Raw genomic sequence first — 23,395 nt, forward strand, 5'->3', positions numbered from 1 at the left:
AGAAAGACTCTATCTGAGCTCCTGGCTCCCCAGCCTTTATAGGGCCAGCTGGGGCCTGATTGGGGCATGGCCCAGCTGCGGCTGTTTCCCCAATCAGCCCAGTAGCTGCTTCTCCCTGGAACAGCCTTCTCCCAGGGCTGTTCCAAACTCCTCAGGGCAGGAGCGGGTAACCACCGCGCTACAAATCCACATGTATTTCATGAGTAAAGTAACTTTATTGAGAACACAAGCCATTACCATTTTGCTGGGAATATAAACAAGGGGACAAGATCTGTGAAACTTTGGAACTACCAAGTCAGGGATGCCTTTGAGCAGAGAGGCATTTCATCTATGACCACTTGGAGACTTAGAGGTGAAATGAGAACAAGAAGCAAAAGTGTTCTTGCTTTAAGTAAAAGCAGGGGTGTATTTTTCCCAATTAGCAGAACTAACATTCCTACTTTACTGTCAGTGTTTACGAGATGGATGTCCGTTAAATGGAAACTTAACAAAACTAAGGATCAGTAACTGTGCTCTAAAATCCAATTACATGCTACATGTAAGATTGGCAATGCTAAAAACTAAAGCTGGTCAGTTTTCTGATTAAAAAATATTGCTGTGACACCTCATAGCAGTTGTAATTCACTTTCCTTATGTCCCCTTTCTCCTCTATGGGTTGGGCTCCCCAGTTGGACCACATCTCCTATGATACAATTACCTCCATCCATCTTTTGGTGAGAGTGAAACCATGGTACATCATGGGAGATGTCTGAGCAGGGAGACAGGACTACACAGGAGGCTGAGAGCGTGCGGTATCTGAACTACAACTCCCATGAGGCACTATGGTAGCATTTCCAAATTGAAATATTTTGGGGTTTGATTTTTTGCTGAAGAGTTAACCTTTTTTGGGGTGTGGGGGAGAAAACTCTACTAAAAACTCGTTTTAGAGAGAGCCTGCATCTGTCTCCAAATGACTCAGTCTTAGCAGATCTAAAAGTTAACAGTGCCTAGATCTGTACAGTTGTGAGGAAGTGACCAAGCATTATTGGCAGATGACCTTCAACTTCAGAATTGCATAACCCATTGGGTCCAAGAGAATCAGAGGCTACTTAACTCTAGAGTACAGGTCAAGGCCCCTCTCCTAAGAGTTAGTTTGAAAGTTAGGGGAGATTTCTCGGTTTCAGAGAATGTTCTTTTCTTTAAAAAGAAGTTACGTACAATTTTACTGAAATCTGCACATTCTCTGAGCCACATAACACAATAAACAGAATAATATTAAAATGAAGGTAAATTGTATAGACCTAAGAAAGGTAAATTTGGCATCTCTATGAAGATATTTTTAATAATGAAGCCAACGCTAGAGAACAGTCATCAGCAACAGAACGATTGTGTATATTGGCTAGTCTCCTGGAACTGTACATTATACCTGCCCTGTTAATATTCCTGTTCCATTGTGCCAACGTAGCCTGGCATAGCATTATTGCTGTGAACAGGAATAACCTCAGGGAGCAGAAAGACAGGCAGATTATTAAAAATGAAAAAAAAAACAACAACACACAGACAACCCAGCCACATAGTCTATGAAATAATTGGCCCATTAAGTTACTTAGCATATTGGTCAAAGCCAATTCAGAACTTTTGCACCTCTGCCAGCAATGTGATAGTGCTGGTTTAGCTTCAAGTGCACAGTTTAGTAACTTTAGCCCAATCACACACCCCGCCCCAACCCACAGGATCTATGCCTCCCACTAATGCAGATGGAAGAAAATGCTACTTTCTCGTGCAGATGAATAGAGCTCAGCTAAGTAAAAGGGCCAGGGAGGGGTAGGTTCTGCTCTCGGCACCCTGATGTGCTGTTGAAGAAAGGAGGCAGATGGAACACCCCAGCTTCTTCTCCTTTCAGTGAGGTGTTGGGATTGCTTCTACTCCTTGCAGGAAAGGCTTAGAGCCACAGAAACTCCCTAGTCAGGTACCAGCTGCTCCTATTGCTTCAACATCAGATTCGTCAGCCTGGATTTGGTCTCACCTCACTTAACAGTGAAGAGCCAGAGGGAGGTGAGCTTCCCCAAGCCCAGGAGAAGGAGAGGGTTGGAAACTCTCCCTTTGCCTTTAGCCTTACTTTAACCCATGAGCTCCAAATATTAGCCTCAACAACACACACAAGCAGAATGCCAGCAGAAGTCAAGACTGGGGGAGTGGTCTTAGATTTATCTGCTGCCTAGGACATTGTATGGGGGAACGGTCTTCCTGATACCACATTCAGATTCATTTTCACATAGGGCCTATTTTGTGAAGAGGTACAATCTGCTTCCATTATGTTTCTAGAGGAAATAACAAAAGATTGATTAGAAACATCTCTGACTAAGTTGCAGATTGACTTTAGCCTTTCTTGTCACCTACCACAATTTGGAAACAGACCGTGGCTAAAAATGGCTAAAAGAGATGTTATTTTTGCAGCTATGGGCAATGCGTGACTCCTGGTTGGCTTTGTAAATTCTCCAAGCTCTCTGAAGACATCAACAGTTTGATTTATCAGTTATATATTTTTAAAACAACATACATTTGTGATTTAAGAAAAAACAAACCTTTCTTAAAAGTTTCTCAGTAGCTCATTGCCTCTGCAATCCCAATCACAGGCTGTGCATTGTACAATGGAGGACTTGTTGTCACTGTTTCTTCTCTGATATTATTCTCATACACAGTGATTGTGCAATTACCACAAGAGCTCATATGAAACTTACTGTGTGTGATCTCACATCATACATCCTGTCACACCATCCGTCACTTTCATGGGGTTATTATAGGCCATCACAAGATTTTGTGCTGATAAGTCTCATGATGAACGTTGCACATACCGAGTGCCAATGTCACACCAGTGTGCGGGTATGTGGCCCTGCTTGTTCATGGTTAACATAACCGAAGGCGAAGAAAACTGGGAATTTCAGAAGAAACGGATCAGGTATTGGTATTTTATCTATCATTATTTAACTCCAGAATCAATCACCCCCAACAATCCACGCCGGAGGAATCACTTTATACAGTTATTTCTATAGCCCTTCTCAGGCATTTCTGTTGAAAGCAGAATACTCATTTCAGTGGATGAGGAGGACTATCCCCACCCTATCCCCTTCGATTATTATAGGAGTAGGTGTTTGAATCCCACAAATACTTAGACCCTGAACCAAAGCCCATTCATTTCAATGGGAATTTTTCCATTAACTCCATACTCCTTTAACTAGCACCTAGGGCCTGATTTAGAGAACACAGTAGCTGCCCTTGAGGTGTTAGCATTAAGCCCTGGTCCTGCAAAGTCCCTTCACAGAGAATCTGCATCACCGTGCAGGATTGAGGCTTAAGTTAGTTTATTGACTTTAAGTTTGTCCAGAACCAGATTGGAGACATGGAAAATTCATTTTAAGTTAAAAAGGGAGGAAAAAAGAAACAAAATGGAAAGAACCACTCTAAGTTAATGCTTTTTAATTATCTTTATCTTTAAAACAAACTATTAAAAAATTAAGACAATGTGCTACAAGTTTCTGTACAGCTGTATGAAAAACACTGAAATTTGTACATCAAAATATTCAACTAAAAGCAACCCTTATTTGACACACGTGAACATTTCCCTTTTTAAAAGGGTCCCAAATTGAAGGAAAAAAAACAACCACCCCAGTTAGAAAACCCAGTTTTGTAACACAGGAGAGTTTTGAGGCTGGGAAAGCAGATTACTTTAGGCAAGCACCACCAACAATAAGCACTGAATGAACAGAATAAAGAGCAACAAGACAGTATAAATAGCAACCTTTAGTCCTGAATCAAAAGAAACTAAAGACATAGAAAATCAGTTTGTAGATGAGAAACATATGCTAGAATCCTATTCAAGTCATCTTGGTTAGAGGGAATCTCTCTAAGATAAAAAATTACCTGTAAGACCCATTCCTTCCAGTGGGAGTTCCTATGTGGCCTGTCCTAGTTAGTCACAGTGGAACAACACCCAACTTCATGGATACATCACTTTAAGCATTAATCAACCTTTTCTGTCCACTAAAAACTATATGGCCTGAGCCTGCATGCCTTGCTCATAGAATCATAGAATATCAGGGTTGGAAGGGACCTCAGGAGGTCATCTAGTCCAACCCCCTGCTCAAAGCAGGACCAATCCCCAGATGGATTTTTGCCCCAGTTCCCTAAATAGCCCCCTCAAGGATTGAACTCATAACTCTAGGTTTAGCAGGCCAATGTTCAAACCACTGAGCTTGGAAAATTCTTTTTGGCCTCTCTGGGTAATAGACTTGATTGGGAATAGTGACTGTTTTAGTCAGGCAGGATTGGCCCTGTAATCTCATCTATTGTGTTCTTCTCACATTTAATTCATAAGCGGGGAAATCAGACTCTCTCCTGATTTAGCAGATATTTGTCTTGGGAACCTGGAATCCATAAAAGGATTTGATTGGATAGAGTTTTTATTTACTTCTCAGGAATCTCTTGACAAATATTTATTCTATTGTTTTCCTAATGGAAACAAATTGTATCTAGGATCCCACTTTTAATCACCTGCTACTGCAACAATCTAAAAATAGGTGTTTAGACCGAAATAGATAGTCACAGTTATAGCTAGTTTTCTGAGGTTCTGCTGCTATATAATGCAGATGCATCCACTATATAAAGCAAGTGCAGAATCCACAGCACAAACACTATGAGAGACAATGCATTCACTGCTCTTCTCTGCTACACAAGATAGTCACTTTTTAAACCAAGTGCAGTATTCTTGGACTAAAGACCTTCTGGGCTGTCCCAGAAATAACGATTTCTGACCAGCCATGCATTTCCATGGTACCTTAAGACTGCACTACCACAGAGAGTAGTAGTATTTAAATGAAAAACAAACACTCCCTCCCCCAACAATGTAGAGGGGCAGGCCCTTCTCTCTAGTGAAGCCTTAGGGATTTTTTTGGTTTGATCTGTGCTGCCAAGCTAAGTGAAGAAGTTGTTGCATTTGCATTTCGTTGAGATCTAATGGCACCTTAGAAAGGATGCAGGGTAAAAAAAATCACGATTGCAATTTCCATTTGAGAAGGAGTCTGGTGGGATGGTTTGATAGATTTTAAATATTTCAGATAAGAAGAAGAAAAAATAAAATAAACACAACAAATGGCTGTTATGAGTCCTGGTCAAACCGTGGTGTGGGTATCCCTCCAGTTTTGCTTAAATGACACACTTCCATTACCGAATAAGAATTACTGTTGCCAGTACTTAAGTTCACAGATGTGGGACTATAGAGGCCAGGATGCCTGGGATTTTTCATTCAACAGTGGATTCTACAGGGCAGCCAGCTACCCATTGTAGTGCCACAATCATTTCCAAAATTTGCAGCAGTTTTTGTCATCTTTGTCATACAAACTGGCTTTCAAATGCTGCAGAATCCCAGGTACGCTGGCTATTAAACCTTCATAAGACTTTAACAGCTATTTTATGGATGTTCCTGAACTTCTTACTTTGCAATGCAACCAGTGCACTGATCCAAAGAAGAAAAAAAACACCCAGTACCCCTTAAAAATAACAAATAAGTCCTTCATTGGTAATGCCTTCATACGTTTAACATTAATGTACCAGCAAAATAAATCCAAATTAGCCCTTGACATGTAATATTAATATCTAGGTTTTTAAAAAAGGATCAGTTAAAATAGCAGCAGCAGCATATTGGAAACAATTATAAAACAGTTAAATTATATTTTTGAGATGCACCAAGATAAAACACATCTCAGTTTTGACAGGCTAAAACAACAGATTCTAGTAATTGATATATACAGTAGATATTTGTGCATTTACTTTTGCTAAATTGAATAAAGCCAGTGAACCTGTTTGGGAGCACTTTGACATGTGAATTCTCAGTCTGAAATTTTCACAGATTTATATATTTAAGAAAAAAAACAATAATTAAAAAAGAGACAACCTGAGTAAAGCTCTCTTTAAGTAGAGCAATCATTATTCAATAAATCACATATTGCACCTTTAAATAAATCCTTATAAACTCTATAAATCAGAAATATCAGCCAGAAATGGGAGGAGTTGCTTCCCCCCCCCTCTCTCTCACACACACACACACACACACGCACTAAAGCTCAGAATGACACACAACCCTTACCCTCCTTTTCCTCTAGACTGAGGCACTGTGATATAAGGCCTCTGAAGGTTGTGATGGAATACAAAAAGGGGAAGATCACTACCAAAATCTAGGAGCGTCTCGCCAGCAATGTTACTACAGTTAAAATCTATATTCTAATTAGAAGTCTCAATACAAAAATATAGGGCTCTGATTATTTTTGTCTACAGAGTAATAACCAGAAAAGGCACAATTTCCAAATATCAACATCCATTTGTAGGAGGCGTTTGTACTCCTTCTTATAAATCAAACGGAACACTAAGGACAAATCACAATGAAGCATATATCCATCAACTAAGTAACCAGGTACAGTAGATAAAATATGTTCCTGACTTTTATAAAATATATTCCACAGCCCACAAGCCAGGTATCTGTATATGAAATCATACAAAATTGTAATTAAAAAAGAGCCTTTGTAATTTGTTATTTTTAATATTTATCATCTACTTCACCGTTTGTACTGCAAATGTTGTTTCGCCTACTAGTATTGTGAAGTTCCCAAGATAAAGCAATTTCCTCTGTTAACTTACAGCTTCTTTTTATACTAACCCACAACTCCAAATGACATTTTTACACGGGCATCTTCAAATTTGATATACAAGACTGAAAAAATAATAAAAGACACTGTACACACACATGTACAATAACAGTGCATTTCGTTTTCCTGTGTGCAGGACAGTAATGGCTTCCTAGTGACATTTCTTCGCTCTCTGGTTATGCATGGTAGCCATTTGCCTTCTCAAAACTTGGTGTTGGTGCAAAATTTTCATAGATTGCCATTGCTGTTGTGTTTTGGTAGATAAGGTCTGATTTTTTGTTTCTTTGGGATTTAATAATGTCCAAAACACACTGGTTTAGGAAGACATACTGGTCCTAATGAAAAAAAGAAAAAATAATGAAGGGCATTATAGATTGTAGCAAATACATTGTTGTGAGGGTAATTATGTTCATGGATATACAATGTGCTTTTCAGACACTGGCCAGATGCACTGCAGCACCGAATATTCCTGCAGATCATGTATAAGTAACAGAAAACAGTTGCCCCAAAAATCCACAGGTCGTTTGTGATGAAGGTAACATTTCTGATATGGCTAGAAGCAGAAGCAGAAATCTACTCTGAAAGGATTTTACTTCCCCCAAATGTAAGCCTCAATTCTGCAACTGACTCTATATGGAAGGATCCATGGCATCTGTAGGGAGCCTTAGTGACTTCAACATAGTCCACACATTTGGAATCAGTAGGACTATCAGGGCCTTAATGTATGCCTCACAATCCAGGAAAGAGAGGTTCATATCCTTTGAAGGAGATTAGAACAAAGAACAGCCGATACAGATATCCTTTGCGAAGCAAAGCCGGGGGGCGTTTTTTCCTACATGGATTTTGGCTATGCCAAGGTTCTTATGGCCTCTCACAAAGCCCATGGTGGGGGTTAAACAAACTAAAGCTAATGGCAGAAGCAAATGCATACAGAAAATTATTTCAGAAGTCAGATTTCCATCTGAAAAGGTCATAGGTATTACTTGCAAAAATAGTAGCTAAGAATTACTATGATTATTTGGTGCATTTGACAATATTTTGTGTGTCATTCAATTAATCATTCTATTGATGATCGATGCCACCGGGGGTGGGGATGGGGTTTTTTTCTGCTTGTTACAGCAGCAGCAAAGCAGAAACTGAACATAAAGAGGCAGGACTGTGCAGAGAAAGAAAGGGAAGAGGACAGGAGTTATAGACCCAGGACCCTTCTATATATCAATCACAGATTAACAACCACCCACCATCCCCTCCATTAAATTGAAGACATACTATATAATTTTAAGTAATCTGACAGAGCACCCTTTAGTCAGTTTAAAAAAAAAAATCAAGTTGACAGTGGCCTTTTAACTGATTGCTCCTTTAAAAAGCGACCCCATTAAGATTAATCTATTCAAAGTAAAAAAAGTTGTTCCTGTCATGATGTGGGTGCAGATGGGAGCAAGGAACTGGGAGAGGCACATATACCAGCAGATGGAAGTGTTTTATTGGAGGTAACTCAAAGTGACACAGGTAGTCAGCACCATTTCCAGGTGGAGTGAGGCCCTCCAGATTAACTCCTTAAGTGCCTGCTAATACAGTTTCAGGTACCATAGCTGTACAAGAGTCACCTTGCCAATTTTTGTGGTTTCTTACATTCCTGTTTTCCTGGTTATTTTAAATGTTTTACTCCCCTTTGTTGATATATGAAAGACCTACACAAACCACATGGAATATTCAGCCTGGAGAAGCAGTGAAACTGACTAGACAGACAGTGCTGCCAAACCCACAAAATAAACAAACTGATAAATAGATGCTGCCGCACACTTGTAATTCTGAGAGAGGCTCTCTATCCCAAGTGCTGTGGCAGTGACTACATGGCAGCCCAAATACCTCCCCCTTGCCCAAGGAGCAGAGTCTGTGATTTCACCATCTTTCACTTCAGACCTCTGCAAGAGAAGGCGGAGTATGTGCCGAGTTCCCTGTCCCCGCAGAGATGGAGCTAGATCTCTCTGGTTGACAGTCAACTGTGGAGAACTTTAAAGGAGTAACACAGGCCCAACAGCAGTGCTCCAAAATGGTGCTGCCAGCTGGAACAATTTACCCCTCAGCCTCTGGCTCCCCCAGCTCACCGTACGGAATCACTTTACTCCCAACTCCCCATCCCCTTTGTGGCAGCTCTAAGGGTTTTACTATGGTCCGTGTCTGTAACTGCTTTCACTGGGAAGAGATAGGGCAGGATGTGTGGAAACCTGATGATCGTAGGGGCTCTGTACCCCTTTAGGGTTTCCATGGGTCCCTGCTGGGCACTCCTTTGCTGAGCTGACAAAAATAGAATTTTGAAATGTTGGGTAAGAACAGGAAAAAGCCTCTGGAGTGGAACATATTTCTGAGCTGTATATTTACACTGCCTTTCATGAGCTATTATGCAGGTATCTTCAGGCATGTTAAATGGAAGAGGAGATTAGCCTTACCTCTGTTTGCACCATTAAAGGTCGATGCATTCGAAGTTCATATACTACTCCATACACATCACTGATGTTATCCATTTCTATTTGCTGGATCAGGCGGTCAATTGCAATGAAAGTACCTGTCCTGCCAACACCAGCACTGCAGTAAAATGACTATGCGTTAGACAGAAGCATGATGGCCTTTCACCTATTACTTTCTCTTAATTATATACAACCCAGGGCCTGATGGAAAGCCATTGAAGTTATTAGGAAGATTTCCACTGACTTCAGTGGGCATTGGGATCAAGGCTCTTACAGTCTGTAGGAGTTCTTATTACCATTGTCAGTAGGGCTGCATGATTCCTTCTGGGCTCGCAAAACCCATAAAAATTATACATAAAGTGCTTTATAAGGCAATTTTTGGTGATGAATTTTCCAGTCAATGAGAGACCCCCAAAAGGACTACAGCAACAAAACCCCTTAATGAACTGTTTACTGTAGGGTAATGCATTTTGGCATCCACACTGTTTTATTGCATTTCTCATGTGTACAGCAAAGGGCCCTTTCATATAGCTTGGCAGGATGAACAATACACATACATAAATTGTAAAGGTGTTGAGCTTTTTCTACTGCTTGAAATATGTAACTTGCTCTTAAAAGGAAGCCAGTGTGGAATTACTGTACCTGCAGTGCACCAGAGTAGGAGAATCTGGGGGATTTTGTCTAATGTTTTCCTGTACCAGATGTCTAAAGTTAATAAGAAGGTCTGTTGTCTCTGGAACACCATGGTCAGGCCAGGAAGTGAAATGGAACTGGCGTACAGAGTGGCTTTCAGTTGCATCCCTCTAAAAGAACATACATTGAAGATGAGAAATTAGGCCTCAAGAGAACATCACAAAACAATTATGGTAGGAAAATATTTCAGATAGTTCAGCATTATTGCAGTTGCCTCCTGTGAACTGTGCACTACTTTATGGATACATTATTCAGTTTTCTCTTTATGGCTGAGGAAACCCTTTGCCCAGATAAAGGTTTGAAATTCTTCTCTTTTGCCTTTGCCTTTATATTGTGGTCTCTTTAGTGTGTGAGTAAGGCCTTCTCATGTCAGCATGGGTTGCAGGATCACAGCATGGGCTCTGCATCACTGCTGCTAGTGTTCCCATAATGTGACTGGATCCTGTAGACAAATTTTCATGCAGAGATCCTTTAATCACAAATGAGGTCCCATACTGACAATTCATTAGTAGGCCCATCAGAGGGTTATATAATAGAGCCCTGAAAGTTCAAATTATGGGTCCAATCAGCAGGTGCACATTCAGTCCCTGACTCCCACATGAGGCCTATTGCTGATACACAGCATGAAACACCTTAATCAGATCTTAAGCAGCAAGGAGACTAGTGCTATCATGTCCCAAATTAAAACAAGCTGTACAATATTTTTCCTTTAGCTAAGTTTTACTTTTGTTGTGACGTCTGCAGGAATGATTGCTTTCCCTATTCTAATTTGACTTGGATGGTGAAGTTTCTCTTCCCAGAGATGCAGTAGATATATTTCTACAAACACATTAGAGTGTTATACACCCAATGAATTACTCACGTCTTCCACTGTGAAGTCTCTTATTGTCCATTCTGGAAGGACATACTCTGAGACCAATGTTACAGTAATGTCATCGTAATAGTTGGATCCTTTGTCTGGCCAATATTCCTCACATTTTGTCTAAAAAGAAAGCGATAATGTTAGCTATACTGTACAGCAGTAATACAGGAGCGCAAAGAAAAAGCAAGGCGGGGGGAAAGCAGTGCAAGGATAAATTGTGTATTTTCCCCTTTTATCCCTAAATTACAGTCCAGCCTAGACTTGAGGACATTCAATAGATAGTTGTAAACCATAATAATCATGATTAGCTTTTGGGAAATTAATCAGATAACAAGGTAATATAATTTACTCATAAAAGATTCTAGATGACAATAGGCTTAAAGCAATACAAACCACAATTCCGTTCCTGATTTTCATTGCTTACTTATGCTTTAGTGTCCTGAGGTATAAAATTTTTCTGTGGTATGGACAAAATGGGTTACATTGATCATTAATGTAACTTTATTGCCCTGTCCAGACACTCTTCCCTGGGGCTGCCAGCAGCACTAGTTACCTCCCTTGTGATCTTCAATGCCTGCAGCTGAACTATGGCTGCCTCCTGTACAAACATACTGGGAATTAGCAGGATTGGCGAGAGGAGAAAGCTTGCTCCATCTTCCCATCCCAGTACACCCTGTGCCAAAGCAGTTATAATTTGTCCACATGAATGTCATCTGTTAGATATCGATGGCCTGATTCCAAGGGTTCAGAGTAGTAACAGCTCCCACTGAAGTCAACAGGAGTCATGGATGCTCAGTACCTCTGAATATCTAGTCAATAGAGGCTTATTCTGCTTGATGCACCTGTCCTCTTACTATATTAGTGGGACTTGTGCATGTAAATCTCCCATCCATTGATGGGAGACTCGGCTTCAAAATATTCTGTCTCTAACATGCAACAAAGATTGTAATATTTCTTGTATTTATACTTGGTCCCCACCTGGCTCCAAAATAACCCAACTCTGGTGACCTCAGCAAGGAGCATGCCAGGTCTCTGGGCACCTGACAAAGTTTCATCACATTTGTTTTGAAAAGTTAAAGCAAAATTCTGTTTTTGTTTGTTTGTTTTCCCCCAAAATAAATTTTCAGAATTCCCATTCTTTGGGAAATTTCATGGTTTCATTTCAATGCAGAATTTTATTTTATTTTTTGAGATTTCAGAATTTCTTGCAGAACAGGAATTCCAGGTTCCAGTCAGCTGAAAATTCCTCACATTGTGAAAATTTCTATCCTCATGATTTGTGTTTTAAAATGAAAATGAAATCAACAATAGCATGAAGCTACCTGGGTTCAAATATACTTTTAAAAACCAACTTAAACAATAAGAGAAAGGGTAGTTAAGCACTGGAACAAATTACCTACGGAGGTCATGGAATCTCCGTCACTGGAGGTTTCTAAGAACAGGTTACACAAACACCTGTCAAGGATGGTCTAGATAATATGTAGTCCTGCCTTTAGTGCAGGGAACTGGACTAGATGACCTACTGAGGTCCCTTTCAGGCCTCCATTCTTATGATTCTATGACCTTCTGTATATATTGCAAAAGATGCCTTTTTGAAAGGGTTTTTGCAGATGTTTGAAGGCAGTTTCGTGGAACGACAATGGGTTGGGAAGGGAGCTTTTTTTGCAGAGTTCTTGTCAGACTGATTGTTTAATGCGGCTGGGATTATGTTGTTAATGTGTGGTAGGGCACTGAAGCCTGTACAGCTATCCTTCATAATCAAAATAAATAAGTACATTATATTCCAATCTCCCTGGTCACTCAATAACAGACTTAAAAGTGGCAATTCTTCAACAACAAAAAACTTCAAAAACAGACTCCAACGAGAAACTGCAGAACTGAAATTAATTTGTGAACTGGATACCATCAAATTAGGCCTGAATAAAGACTGGGAGTGGATTTGTTAGTCTCTAAGGTGCCAAAAGTACTCTTTATTTTAAAAAAACGAATTTCCCCTTGCTAAATACTCACACCTTCTTGTCAACTGTTTGAGATGGGCCACCTTGTTTACATTGGCCTCATTAACACTACAAAAGTGATTTCCACTCCTTCTGCTTGTCAACTCTTGAGAATAGCCTACTTCAAATTTAATTGAATTGGCTCGTTAGCCCTAACCCCCCACTTGGTAAGGCAACTTCCATCTTTTCATATGCAGTATATTTATACCTCCCTACTGTATGTTCTACTCCATGCATCTGATGAAGTGGGTTTTAGCCCATGAAAGCTTATGCCCAAATAAATTTGTTAGTCTCTAAAGTGATTCAAAACCAATTCTTTTTTGTTTAGCAGGTGCATCTCATTGCCTTTTTAGCTAGCCTCAGCTGTATGATACTGAGATTAGCTAGGTAGTCAGATGAACTTTTTATCCTTTCATTTTTACAAAAGACTTGGCTCCTGCTCTCATTGCAGTCACTGAGAGTTTTGCCACTGACTTCAGTGGAAGCATATCAGGCCCAAATGGAAAGTTAATACATTTAAACATATACGGTGAAAGAGGGACAAAAAATTGACACAAAAAATACAAACGAAGCAAAGTTAAGGCTGCTTGTGTAGTTCAGCTCTGGCATTTTCTGTCTGAGTGGTTAGCCGAGCAACCAGAACATTCTCAAGAAGGGGATAAAATTGCTTTACACTTTGCTGTCTAAGACATGACTGAACCACAATCCTGTGTTCAGAGCCACATGAGTGAATCCCATTGGAGGATGGGGGTGTGTATTTTCTAGCATTTTTGATGCTTCTGCATTTCTTTTTTTTTTTTTGCCGTATTGATTGGATTTGTTGGTTCATCTAGTCAAGTATCCTGCTTCCAGTACGGGCCATTACCAGATGCATCAGAGGAAGGCTAAAAAGTCCATAATGTGCCTAAACCAATTGTGCAATGCTGAACTCCCCCACCCCCACCCCCAAAAAAATTCCTGCTAGACCCCAAACAGTAATGAGAACATGAAAGTGGATGAAATAAACTTCACACACGTTCTCTAATCTTTAAAGACTTTGGAGTCCCAGGATAAACAAGCGCTATATAAATATTATTGTGTTATTTTTTACTACTTAGAATTAGTGGATTGCATCTCAAAGGAAAATGCATTTTTAACAAAAACATACCCTGCCTTGTTCAACACATTTTGTCAACATAACAATAGCATAGATATTTTTTTCCCAAATCATGCGCCAGAAGTCTTGCACAGTGTTGGGTAAGGGGCCTTGTGCAGCAATAAATTCTTTCTTGGAGTTGTATCCCTAAAATAAAAATAAAACCACATAACTATTTTTAATGATCAGATAAGAACAACATTTTTAAAGCTTCACATAACTTTATAAGTCTGTCAAAGAACAGACCCAATTTTTAATGTTAATGATTTTAGTATACTCACGGGCATATAATTTGCATTAATATAATCATCAGTTGGATGGTTTTGGATTGAAAGTTTAACACGGGAAATGTCATCTGCAAACAAAAAAGTGTTTGTTAGGATTATAAACTTTTTGCAAAATACTACGTATGTTTAAAACAGGAGCCCTGAATAAAGGCTTCAAAATCAATATGCATTTTTAAAATGAGAATATATGTTACTATAGGAATCAGAAATAGGAAGGTTTTATAATCTAGAATAGATTTAGTGAATGATGTCTATAAAAGATAAGTGTTCAGCAAAATAAAATTCATTTTCAGAATATTGATCAAACTGATTATTTTTAATATGGACTATACAGTATGTGTACATGTGCAGAAGACAGGCAGTTTTCAAATGCCATACAATTTAAAGCACAGATGAATGGGTATATAAGGAGTGATAAAGTATAAGCTATTTCATTAGGAGACAGTAGTATACATATATATCAATTTAGAATAAAATACATGGATCGCATTGTAAGATTTCAAGAAGTGTGAAATAAATAGAATAAATCTAGGGTTTATAGGGCACATTGCTCAAATGACATCAGTAATACAGAACATGAAATTTAGTGTCCTTTAATTTACACCCACAAGTATATAAATGCTTTCTCCCAGGGCCGTCCCAACCAATTATGGTGCCCTATGCAGCCCAAGCATTAGCTCTCTCCACCCCCCACAGAGGGTCTGGGCTGCACTCAAGGCCTGCGGGGCTGGGGAGGCAGGAGCTGTGGGGGGCCACTTTGGGGGGCCCCACAGGCCCAGAGTGGCCTGGGGGATTTGCGGGGGGCATGGCGTCAGCAGCAGGAAGCGGAATGACCCGGCCCACTCCCCCAACCCAGCTGTGTCACTTGGGTGGGGGGGTTGGGGAAAAGACCCTCCCCTGCACTCACCGGCAGCGGGAAGCGGAGCAACACGGCTGGGAGCTGGCAGAGTGGAGTGGGCTGGAACTGGGTTGCTTTGCTTCCCACTGCTGCCGATGAGTGAGGGGTCTGCCAGACCCCTGCTGCTGGCACCCCTGCTAATCCTCCCCAGGGTTGCCGGGGGGGGGGGGAAGGGGGCAAGTGGGGCAATTTGCCCCAGGCCCCACAGGGGCCCCCACGAGAATATAGTATTCTATAGTATTACAACATTTTTTTATAGAAGGGGCACCCAAAATTGCTTTGCCCCAGGCCCCCTGAATCCTCTGGGCAGTCCTGATCCTCCCGGCTGCGTCCATCGCTGGGGGAAGAGGTGGAATGGGGGTGGAACCGTGGGGGAAGACTAAGAGGCAGGGTGGAGTGAGTTGTCCCGGGCCCCACACCACCCTAGGGACGGCCCTGCCCCTTGCAGTGGGTGCAGTCCGCGGGGGAGGCGGCTGGGGGATAGGGCTGGCTACCGTACCTGGTGCTGCCCCAAATTTCATGGTGCCCTACGGAGCTGGGTATTCTGTGTATGCGAGATGGCCCTGCTTTCTCCCATGCTGCCCCTCATTCTTGGGAGGAGCTCCCCATAAATATCTGCAAAGCAACCTCATTATCTTCCTTCAACTCTCCCTTTTCTGTGATGCCAACAACCAACTTGACAGCAGTTAGGCTGTTGATGTGCAGAGACCACTGCCTGTCATGCTGACCACCATTGTCTCATTGTTTCCTTATGCTCCCCTGCCTGTCTATAATCATCTGTTGTCTCCAGTCTTACATTTAGCGTTGTAAGCTTGTTGGGTAGAGCTTCATCATGGATGAACCACCAAAATGGACACACGAGATGTGTGTTGGTGGAAAGCTGTTTATGTTTTGTTAGTATTGTGGCTTATGGAAAACTGAACAATGTTTATCACAGGTTTATTTATTTTGAAACTCACATTAGTATCCATCCTGGAAGCACATGAGCACCTTCTATCATTGAAAACCTTCAGTTACAAAACTAACCCAATCCGAAGCTTTCAGCCACAAACACAACATGCAAAAACAAAAGAAGTGACTTACATGGCAAGACATTATTGTACCTATTTTTCCCTCTGTTCTCAGTAAGTTCAGCTGCAAATTTAGGCTGATTAATGCCCACCGACTTGAGTTCCTATAGCAAAATAAAGAATTTTTTTTAGTGATGACACTGGTTTAAAGACAGGGCAGAGCCAGTCTCTGGGATATACCAGCAGTGCTAACATACATGGAGTCCCTAGAGTAGTGGAAGAATTAGGCCTTGGAGAAGTGGTAATAAAATGAACTCTTCTTTTTTAAAACAGAGTGCAAAAGAGAGAGCAGCAAACCTCACAGGGAGGAGAGGATGATTAATAAACATGCGCGTCCCACAAATTGATTTTTGCACTTGCTCTAAAATATGGATGACTAACAGTGACTGCATGTTCACTCAGGCCCTGAGTCAGCAGAGCTCTTAAGTATATGCTTACCATTCAGCAGGTATTTAAAGTCCCACTGGCTTTCTTACATTTCTTTGCTGAAATTGGGGTCATGAATATGAACTATGGCTATCAGACCATATGCTAATTGTGCAGGGTGAGGAACTGTGCACAGGAAGAGGACCTGATTTAGGAACAGGAAGTGGTGTGGAGCTGGTTTGGAGTCAAGACAAGGAGGAGGAAAGAGGGATGATAATGAAGAGGGCATTGAGGAAAGAGGGGTAGGGTGGAGTATACGGCACTAGAGGAGTTGGAGAAGGATACAAAACCTGAAAGGAAGGCACGGCAGAGCTATGTAGTGCCCTATACGTTAAAATAAGGAGTTTGAACTTGATATGGAAAGAGACAGGAAGCCAGTGAATGGCTTCAGGGAGGAGGGAAAAATATTCTGTATAATAGCGGACAATCGAGCTATTCAATACCTTTCTATAACTGACTGGACAAATGGCTTGTTTCCTGGTTTGGGGTTCTCTCTAGTTACCTTCAAGTTTACATATACTTTATAGAAAAATATTTATTGATGTGAGGGAAACAATATTTAGCATCTGTACATCAACTTACAGCTCTAAAGCAATTTAAGGTATCATAAACCCCAGTAAGGAAGGTAGCAATGTTAGTATTATGCCCACCCACCCTTTTTGCAAATGGGAAGACAGAGGCACAGGAGTCGGTAAGTGGCTTTCCCCAGGCTACGTGCTAACTTAAGTATTGCTACATACATGCCCCCAGACAGGTTTAGTGCCACAGAATCTGAAATGTCTCTCTTGCATTTCAAATAGAAGGCAGATGGGAATTCGTTGTCAGTGATACGATTCTGTCACAGTGGTCACCACCGTCACAAAACTGTGAATTTTGCCATTTATATGGACCTTGCAGCTGTGCATTAACAGTTTGTTACTTCACTTTGATCAGTTGGCAAGCAGGTGCTTGGGGCGGTTGCTCCGGAGAGGGGCGGCACGTCCAGCTATTCGGCGGCAATTCGGCGGACAGTCACTCACTCCCGCTCGGAGCGAAGGACCTCCCACTGAATTGCCACCGCAGATCGCGATCGGGGCTTTTTTTTTTGGCTGCTTGGGACGGCCAAAACTCTGGAGCCGGCGCTGCCCTTACAACCTGCCTTTTGACCCTGCCCCTCCCCCTACCTCCCCCCAGCCTTCTGCACTTACCCAAACACCTCCACTCCTGCCTCTCCTTGTGTCTAACACCCCCTCTGCCTTCTCTAGCCCTGCCCTTACCCCTGTCTGTCCCCAACTTCCACTCTGATTCCCCCCACCCTCGCAAACCCTCTCTTCAGTGCAGCACACCCAGAAAGCCTGGGTCTTTGCCACCCTCACATCCCCAGTGGCGATAGCTCCTGTTCTCTGCCATCTTTCCCCCTTGTAGGTACCCCAGTCCTCAACCCCCCGATCCTCTCTGCCCCCAGCTTGCCCGATCCCCAGTCCCATCTCTATCCCGTACTGCTTCAATCCCTGACCCCCTTTCTTGTCTCGCTCCCTAGTCTGTAGCTGGGACCTGATGCCCAACCTTGACACTTCACTGGCAGATCCCATGCTCCGATGCCTCGCTCTGGACAAGCCCCTTCATCTCAGCAGGAAGAATGGCAGTGCCTGGTGCCCTGGCCAGCTGCTTGGCAGCAATCAGTGCAAGCCTTCTGCATTCTGTCCTGCCCACCCCTCCTCCAGCAATGGGCTGAGGAGAGAGACAGGAAAGGGAGTCGGGGAGTGGGTGAGCCAGGAAGAAAGGGGACAGGGGGGATTGAGGACTGGGGAACCTACAAGGGGTAAAGAGGGCAGAGAACAGGAGAACAGGGGACCCGGGGGATGAGAGGGGCAAAGACCCAGCTGTGCCCCTTCTAGGAGCTCTGCACTGGGGAGAAGAGTCTGCAGGGTTGGGGGAGTCAGAGTAGAAGAGGGGACAGAGACAGCAGGCAGCGGCAGGGTCCCCCATAATATGAGCACTGATTAACAAAGAGGACTAGATCAAAGCGAACTAAAAATGTGAATGCACAGCAGCAGAGTGCACAAGGATGCAGTGCCCAGAGCATGGAATTATCTATGTTTTACCATGACTGTGCCATGAATTATGAATAATTTTACTGTGACAAAATCATATCTTTTGTATACGCCCAGTCTCTGACACTGGTCACCTCTCTCTCTCTCCTCTAAACAATGCCTGGCTTCTTCCCAAAGAGAAGCTATTTTTTCCCCTCTGTAAAAATAAATAACTGAACTCCATAACAACTGGTAATACATACGTCGTACTCTTCAGCAAATCCACAGTTCGAGTCAGCTTGCTGTTTCTTAAAGTAGGACTCAAAGTTTTCAACTTTAATTGACTTGGATCTAAAACGAACAAAGCCACTTATTAGTATTTGCTATTAGCTAAATAAACCGTAAATTCAGTTAATGGCAGTCGTTCATGTTTACAAAATGTAATTTACTTACTTCTTGGGTCTTGAGAAGGAGAAAAAAGAAAAAAAATGATTAGACATAGCGCAGTTATACTTTTACTATATTACAAGCTTTATTATACACATCAAACACTGCAGGACAACTAGACGTATAGCTCCAATGCTCTACTGTGACCAAGGAGTTTCAATGCAATTTAGGAAAGAGGATGTAAACAGGTGGCATTAAGTCACCTTTGTGAGTCCCTGATCCTGGGTTGGTCGTGTATTGGGTCAATCTCCTGGTATAACTTTGACTGACTGCCAATGGCCTCAAAGGCTGCAAGGAATCACTGGGGATGCCCTTGGCTTACATGGTGTCCAAGCCATTTTATGCCAGCTTTGCACTACCTGAGGTTCCCCCTGTACTGGGGTGACCCTTTATATCCCCCTGTCCTGGCTTTAAGGCTATTTTGCACTGGTGGCTCAGCACAAAGTAGCCCTATCACAGAGGAGCATTGAGGCTACAGTGGACAATCTTGTTTAGACACAGAGTGCAGACAGATCCTGTACACACTGCGCTTTGTAATCTGGATTATATTGTCAATACATAAGAATACAAGGCAAAGCCACCTACGGGACTTGGTCATCTAATTCCCATTAATTTTAACTGGAAGTGGGTGTTCAAATCCATTTGGCAGCATTGAAAGTCTCTACATAATTATTTTTAGACAGCAGTATGTTATGTTTGGTTCCCTGAATTCCATAAGGAAATAAAGTGTTCAAAGCTCTAATACCAGGAACTCCACTCCAGAAAATTGTATAGTACACCACTATCAGAGTTCAGAACAAGTCTTGCCAATATTTACGTAAATTCAGAAAATAGTGGATGAAAGAATATTTAACTCACCTAATTGGAGAAAAGGGCAGCTCACTATTTTTTCCATCTTTCCTGTTGGGAAGGGGTGGGAAGAGATTAGAAGAATGTATGCAGAACACAAATGAGATTCCTGGCAGAAGCTCTTTCTGTGGCTGGTTCATGATAGTTTTTCATATACCATCTGATCTTGTGCAAGAAACCCTAACTGCGGCTGCCTTTATGCCCTACACTTACAGTGAGCAGTAAAATCATTAATAAGAAATTCATTGATCATGAATGAACAATAGACAAGTGTTAGTCTGTTCTAATAGAGTTGAGAGACAGGGAACAGACCCAAACTTTGTCTATACGGCAATCTTAGCCACTGGTGTAGCTGTACCAGTGCAGATCCCCGGTTTACATTGGTTCAGCTTTTCCCAGTTTGGAACCAGGGTCAACCGCATTATTAAAAATCATATTGCACCAATGTAAGCTGTGTCTATACTAAGAATATGCACCAGGGCTAAAATCTCATTGTAGAAAAGGACGTGGAAATAGGACTCTAAATGCTACATAATGATTTAAAAAGTCAAATGTTTATTCAATGTGTTTACACCCTTGCTGTTTGAATAAAAAGGATCTTCATATCTTCAAAGAAAGCTGCTCTCCTGGATCTTCTACATAGGAAGCAAGTGTTGGTCAAAGATGGAAGCTCACGGGAAGGAAACAGCAACCAGAACAAGAAGGCAAAAGAAAATCAAAAAAGGCTAAAATGTCTTTTAGTGGCATTTTAGAATGTATGCTCTGCATAATTTGACTGGTAACATGAGAAGAAAAAGAGCCTTGATGGACTCCAGATTGTCTGGAAAAGACTCAGGAATTAGAGACACTCTCAGCACATCTCAGCTTTCTAGAGGAGCACATGTATTTTCTCACAGATTTTCTAGGACAACTTTTGACAAATTTTCCGTTAGATCTTTTCCACTTAGCTTTGCCATTACCTCCAGAAAGGAAATCTCAGACCACAAGTTGGGTTCCAGTGTGGCCAATTGAGAAAAAAAAAAAGCCTATATAAGATATCTTCAGAGCTTGTCTACACAATCATCTAGTTTGCGGTAAGCTGGGATGTAAATCTACCCCGCACCAGCTTGGCACACTCTAACTGTCTCTGTGCACCCTGCTGACACACGCTAATGGTACCTTAATGTGATCATTGACGTACTAATTACAAATGTGCTATGGAGCACTATACATACATGACAATTAGTCTAATTCTGATCTGAATTACACAAATATCAATGTAAATCTGAATTTACACCAATGTAACAGAGCAGAATTTGCTCAGTGATACAGTCATGATGAAGACTTTGTTTCCGCAACAAAATCATCTAAGTGAGTTTGAACGATCTACTTTGAATTACTGTGATATAAATAAACATTTTGTATCTATAAAGCTTATTTTAAAACATTGCTTTTTAAAGTATAGGAAACAGGAATAATGCTGGCTTCTGCCTCATTACGAAAAGCATTATAGAAGGGCTAGGTATTTATTATTATTTTTATTGTATTGGTGAAATAATGTGATGCTCTTTACAGAAGTGAATGGGGTCGGGAAGGAATTTTTGGGGGGGGGGTCAGGAAGGAATTTTCCTCCAGGGCAAATTGGCTGAGCCTCTGGAGGTTTTTCGCCTTCCTCCGCAGCATGGGGCAGGGATCTCTAGCAGGAGGGTCTCTGCCGATTGAAGTCACTAAAAACAGGATTGGGGACTTCAACAGCAGAGTCCAGGGAAGGGATAGGGACGGTTTTATGGCCTGCAGCATGCAGGGGGTCAGACCAGATGATCATAATGGTCCCTTCTGACCTTAAAGTCTATGAGTCTATGAGTCTATGAATGCAATAGTTAATATGTGTTACCTTCTCCGTCTCCAGAAAACGAATACCACTACAGTAGCTATAGCCACAGCACCCAAAATACATCCAATAACAGCTCCAGTGATGACACCTTATGGGAGGATAAAAACAGAAACTTTTCATGAATTATCTATCAAATCAACAATGATCCAACATATCAACAGGCTACAATGGACGCTAATGTGAATTTCTAATGTCAAGAAACAAGAAAAGGATATGGTTAAAGATTTTACAAAAATAAAATGATGTATCCATTGCTGTTTACAGACTCATAAGCAATGATAATAATTGATTTTTACCTCCCACTCCAGTTAACAATCATTAACTATTAGGAAGATACTGTATTCAGAGTGAAGAGATGGTGTAAAGCAACCAAGGGGCAGATTGTCAGCTGGTGTAAACTGCCATAGTTCCATTAATCTTCCTCAAGTTTTATTTAAACAGACACAATTTTCAGAAGGGTGGCTCCATTTTTGTACCTGGATTTTGACTGCAAGGGACAACCTGAGTAGTTGCATTTTGAGCTATCCAACTCAGGGAGCAAATCAGATAGTTTGAGACACATCTATTTAAATCTGAATCTGCAATTCATTTTACAAACAGTGCCCAATAAGAGGAAGGACAGGTCTCAGCTTAGAGGAAAGTATATTCAAGTGTCATATAAGAAAGTGAAGATTACGACCATTAACAATTTAGACTTCTACTATCTGCAGTAAATTTCATATGCAAAGGACACCCGTATGAAATGAGCTGACCTATAATGTCTGTTTGAATAAAAACTTGGCATTTCTGCATCATCTCACAACTAAGATTATAGTAGTTTTCTAATTGGCATTGGAAACCAAGGACTTGTCTACACTGGCAATTTTAAGCGCTGCAACTGTCTCACTCAGGGGTGTGAAAAAACACCCCCCTGAGCACAGCAAGTTTCAGTGCTATATAGTGCCAGTGTAGACCATGCACCAGCGCTGGGAGCTACACCATAGCTACACACAGAGAGGCCATATTTTCAAAGGTATTCAGCTGCCTAAAGACAGATAGACATCTATCCCACTGGTGCAATTTTGAAAAATCCCACTGTGACACTGCACCCCATATTCTTCATAGAGATTTTATGCTGGATAGGTCATGTGTGATATCATTGAAAAGGTTATAATATACTGAATATGATTATCCTATTTGTATGCATGTATCATTTTCATATCTGAAGTTAGGAATATTGACTATGTATCTGTATTACAAATTGTGTTTACACATGGGGAACACCCACTAAACAAAAAGGTTCTCAGTCTCCATGGCTGGCTGGGAAGGGCCCATTCAGGTTAATAAGCCATTAGGAGAGAACAATAGACCTTAGAAGAAGCTTATTGCCCACCTGGGGGGAGGGGGCTTCCTGAGGATGCTACAAACACCCTCCGACTCATGGCTGCTGTAACACTACAGGGACGTGTAACCAGGTCACTTGGTGCTGGACTCCATCTTGGATACCACTATTTTTCCACTGACTGGAGTGGGAACCAAGCTTTGAAACAAAGGGTTCCCGCCATATGCAAAGGCTATTTAAGCAGGGGAGTGACATCATTGTGGTTCTTCACGGACTCCCCTCCCAAAGACACTCCTGGAAACACCTGAGGAACAAAGTCTGAACTGGGGGGAAGTGCTGGACCCAGGCTAAAGGGATTTTTAGCTTGTGAATAGAACACC

General features: G+C 41.5%; 1 protein-coding gene across 1 annotated transcript in view; it reads right to left on the reverse strand.

The window, feature by feature from the left end:
* Window positions 1–3,439: 3,439 nt before the first annotated feature.
* PTPRJ (protein tyrosine phosphatase receptor type J) overlaps window positions 3,440–23,395 on the reverse strand; it is a 125,780-nt gene continuing 105,824 nt past the window's right edge. The window contains exons 15-25 of the mRNA XM_065592074.1: window positions 21,695–21,782; window positions 19,831–19,872; window positions 18,979–18,987; window positions 18,789–18,876; window positions 16,101–16,191; window positions 14,114–14,187; window positions 13,845–13,979; window positions 10,701–10,820; window positions 9,788–9,948; window positions 9,128–9,263; window positions 3,440–7,012 (exon numbers count right to left, since the gene is read on the reverse strand). Coding sequence (XP_065448146.1) covers window positions 6,854–7,012; window positions 9,128–9,263; window positions 9,788–9,948; window positions 10,701–10,820; window positions 13,845–13,979; window positions 14,114–14,187; window positions 16,101–16,191; window positions 18,789–18,876; window positions 18,979–18,987; window positions 19,831–19,872; window positions 21,695–21,782 — 1,103 coding nt within the window. The 3' untranslated portion in view covers window positions 3,440–6,853. The remainder of the gene's footprint in view (window positions 7,013–9,127; window positions 9,264–9,787; window positions 9,949–10,700; window positions 10,821–13,844; window positions 13,980–14,113; window positions 14,188–16,100; window positions 16,192–18,788; window positions 18,877–18,978; window positions 18,988–19,830; window positions 19,873–21,694; window positions 21,783–23,395) is intronic.

This window comes from Chrysemys picta, chromosome 4, assembly GCF_011386835.1.
Source record: "Chrysemys picta bellii isolate R12L10 chromosome 4, ASM1138683v2, whole genome shotgun sequence".
Lineage (NCBI taxonomy): Eukaryota > Metazoa > Chordata > Testudines > Emydidae > Chrysemys > Chrysemys picta.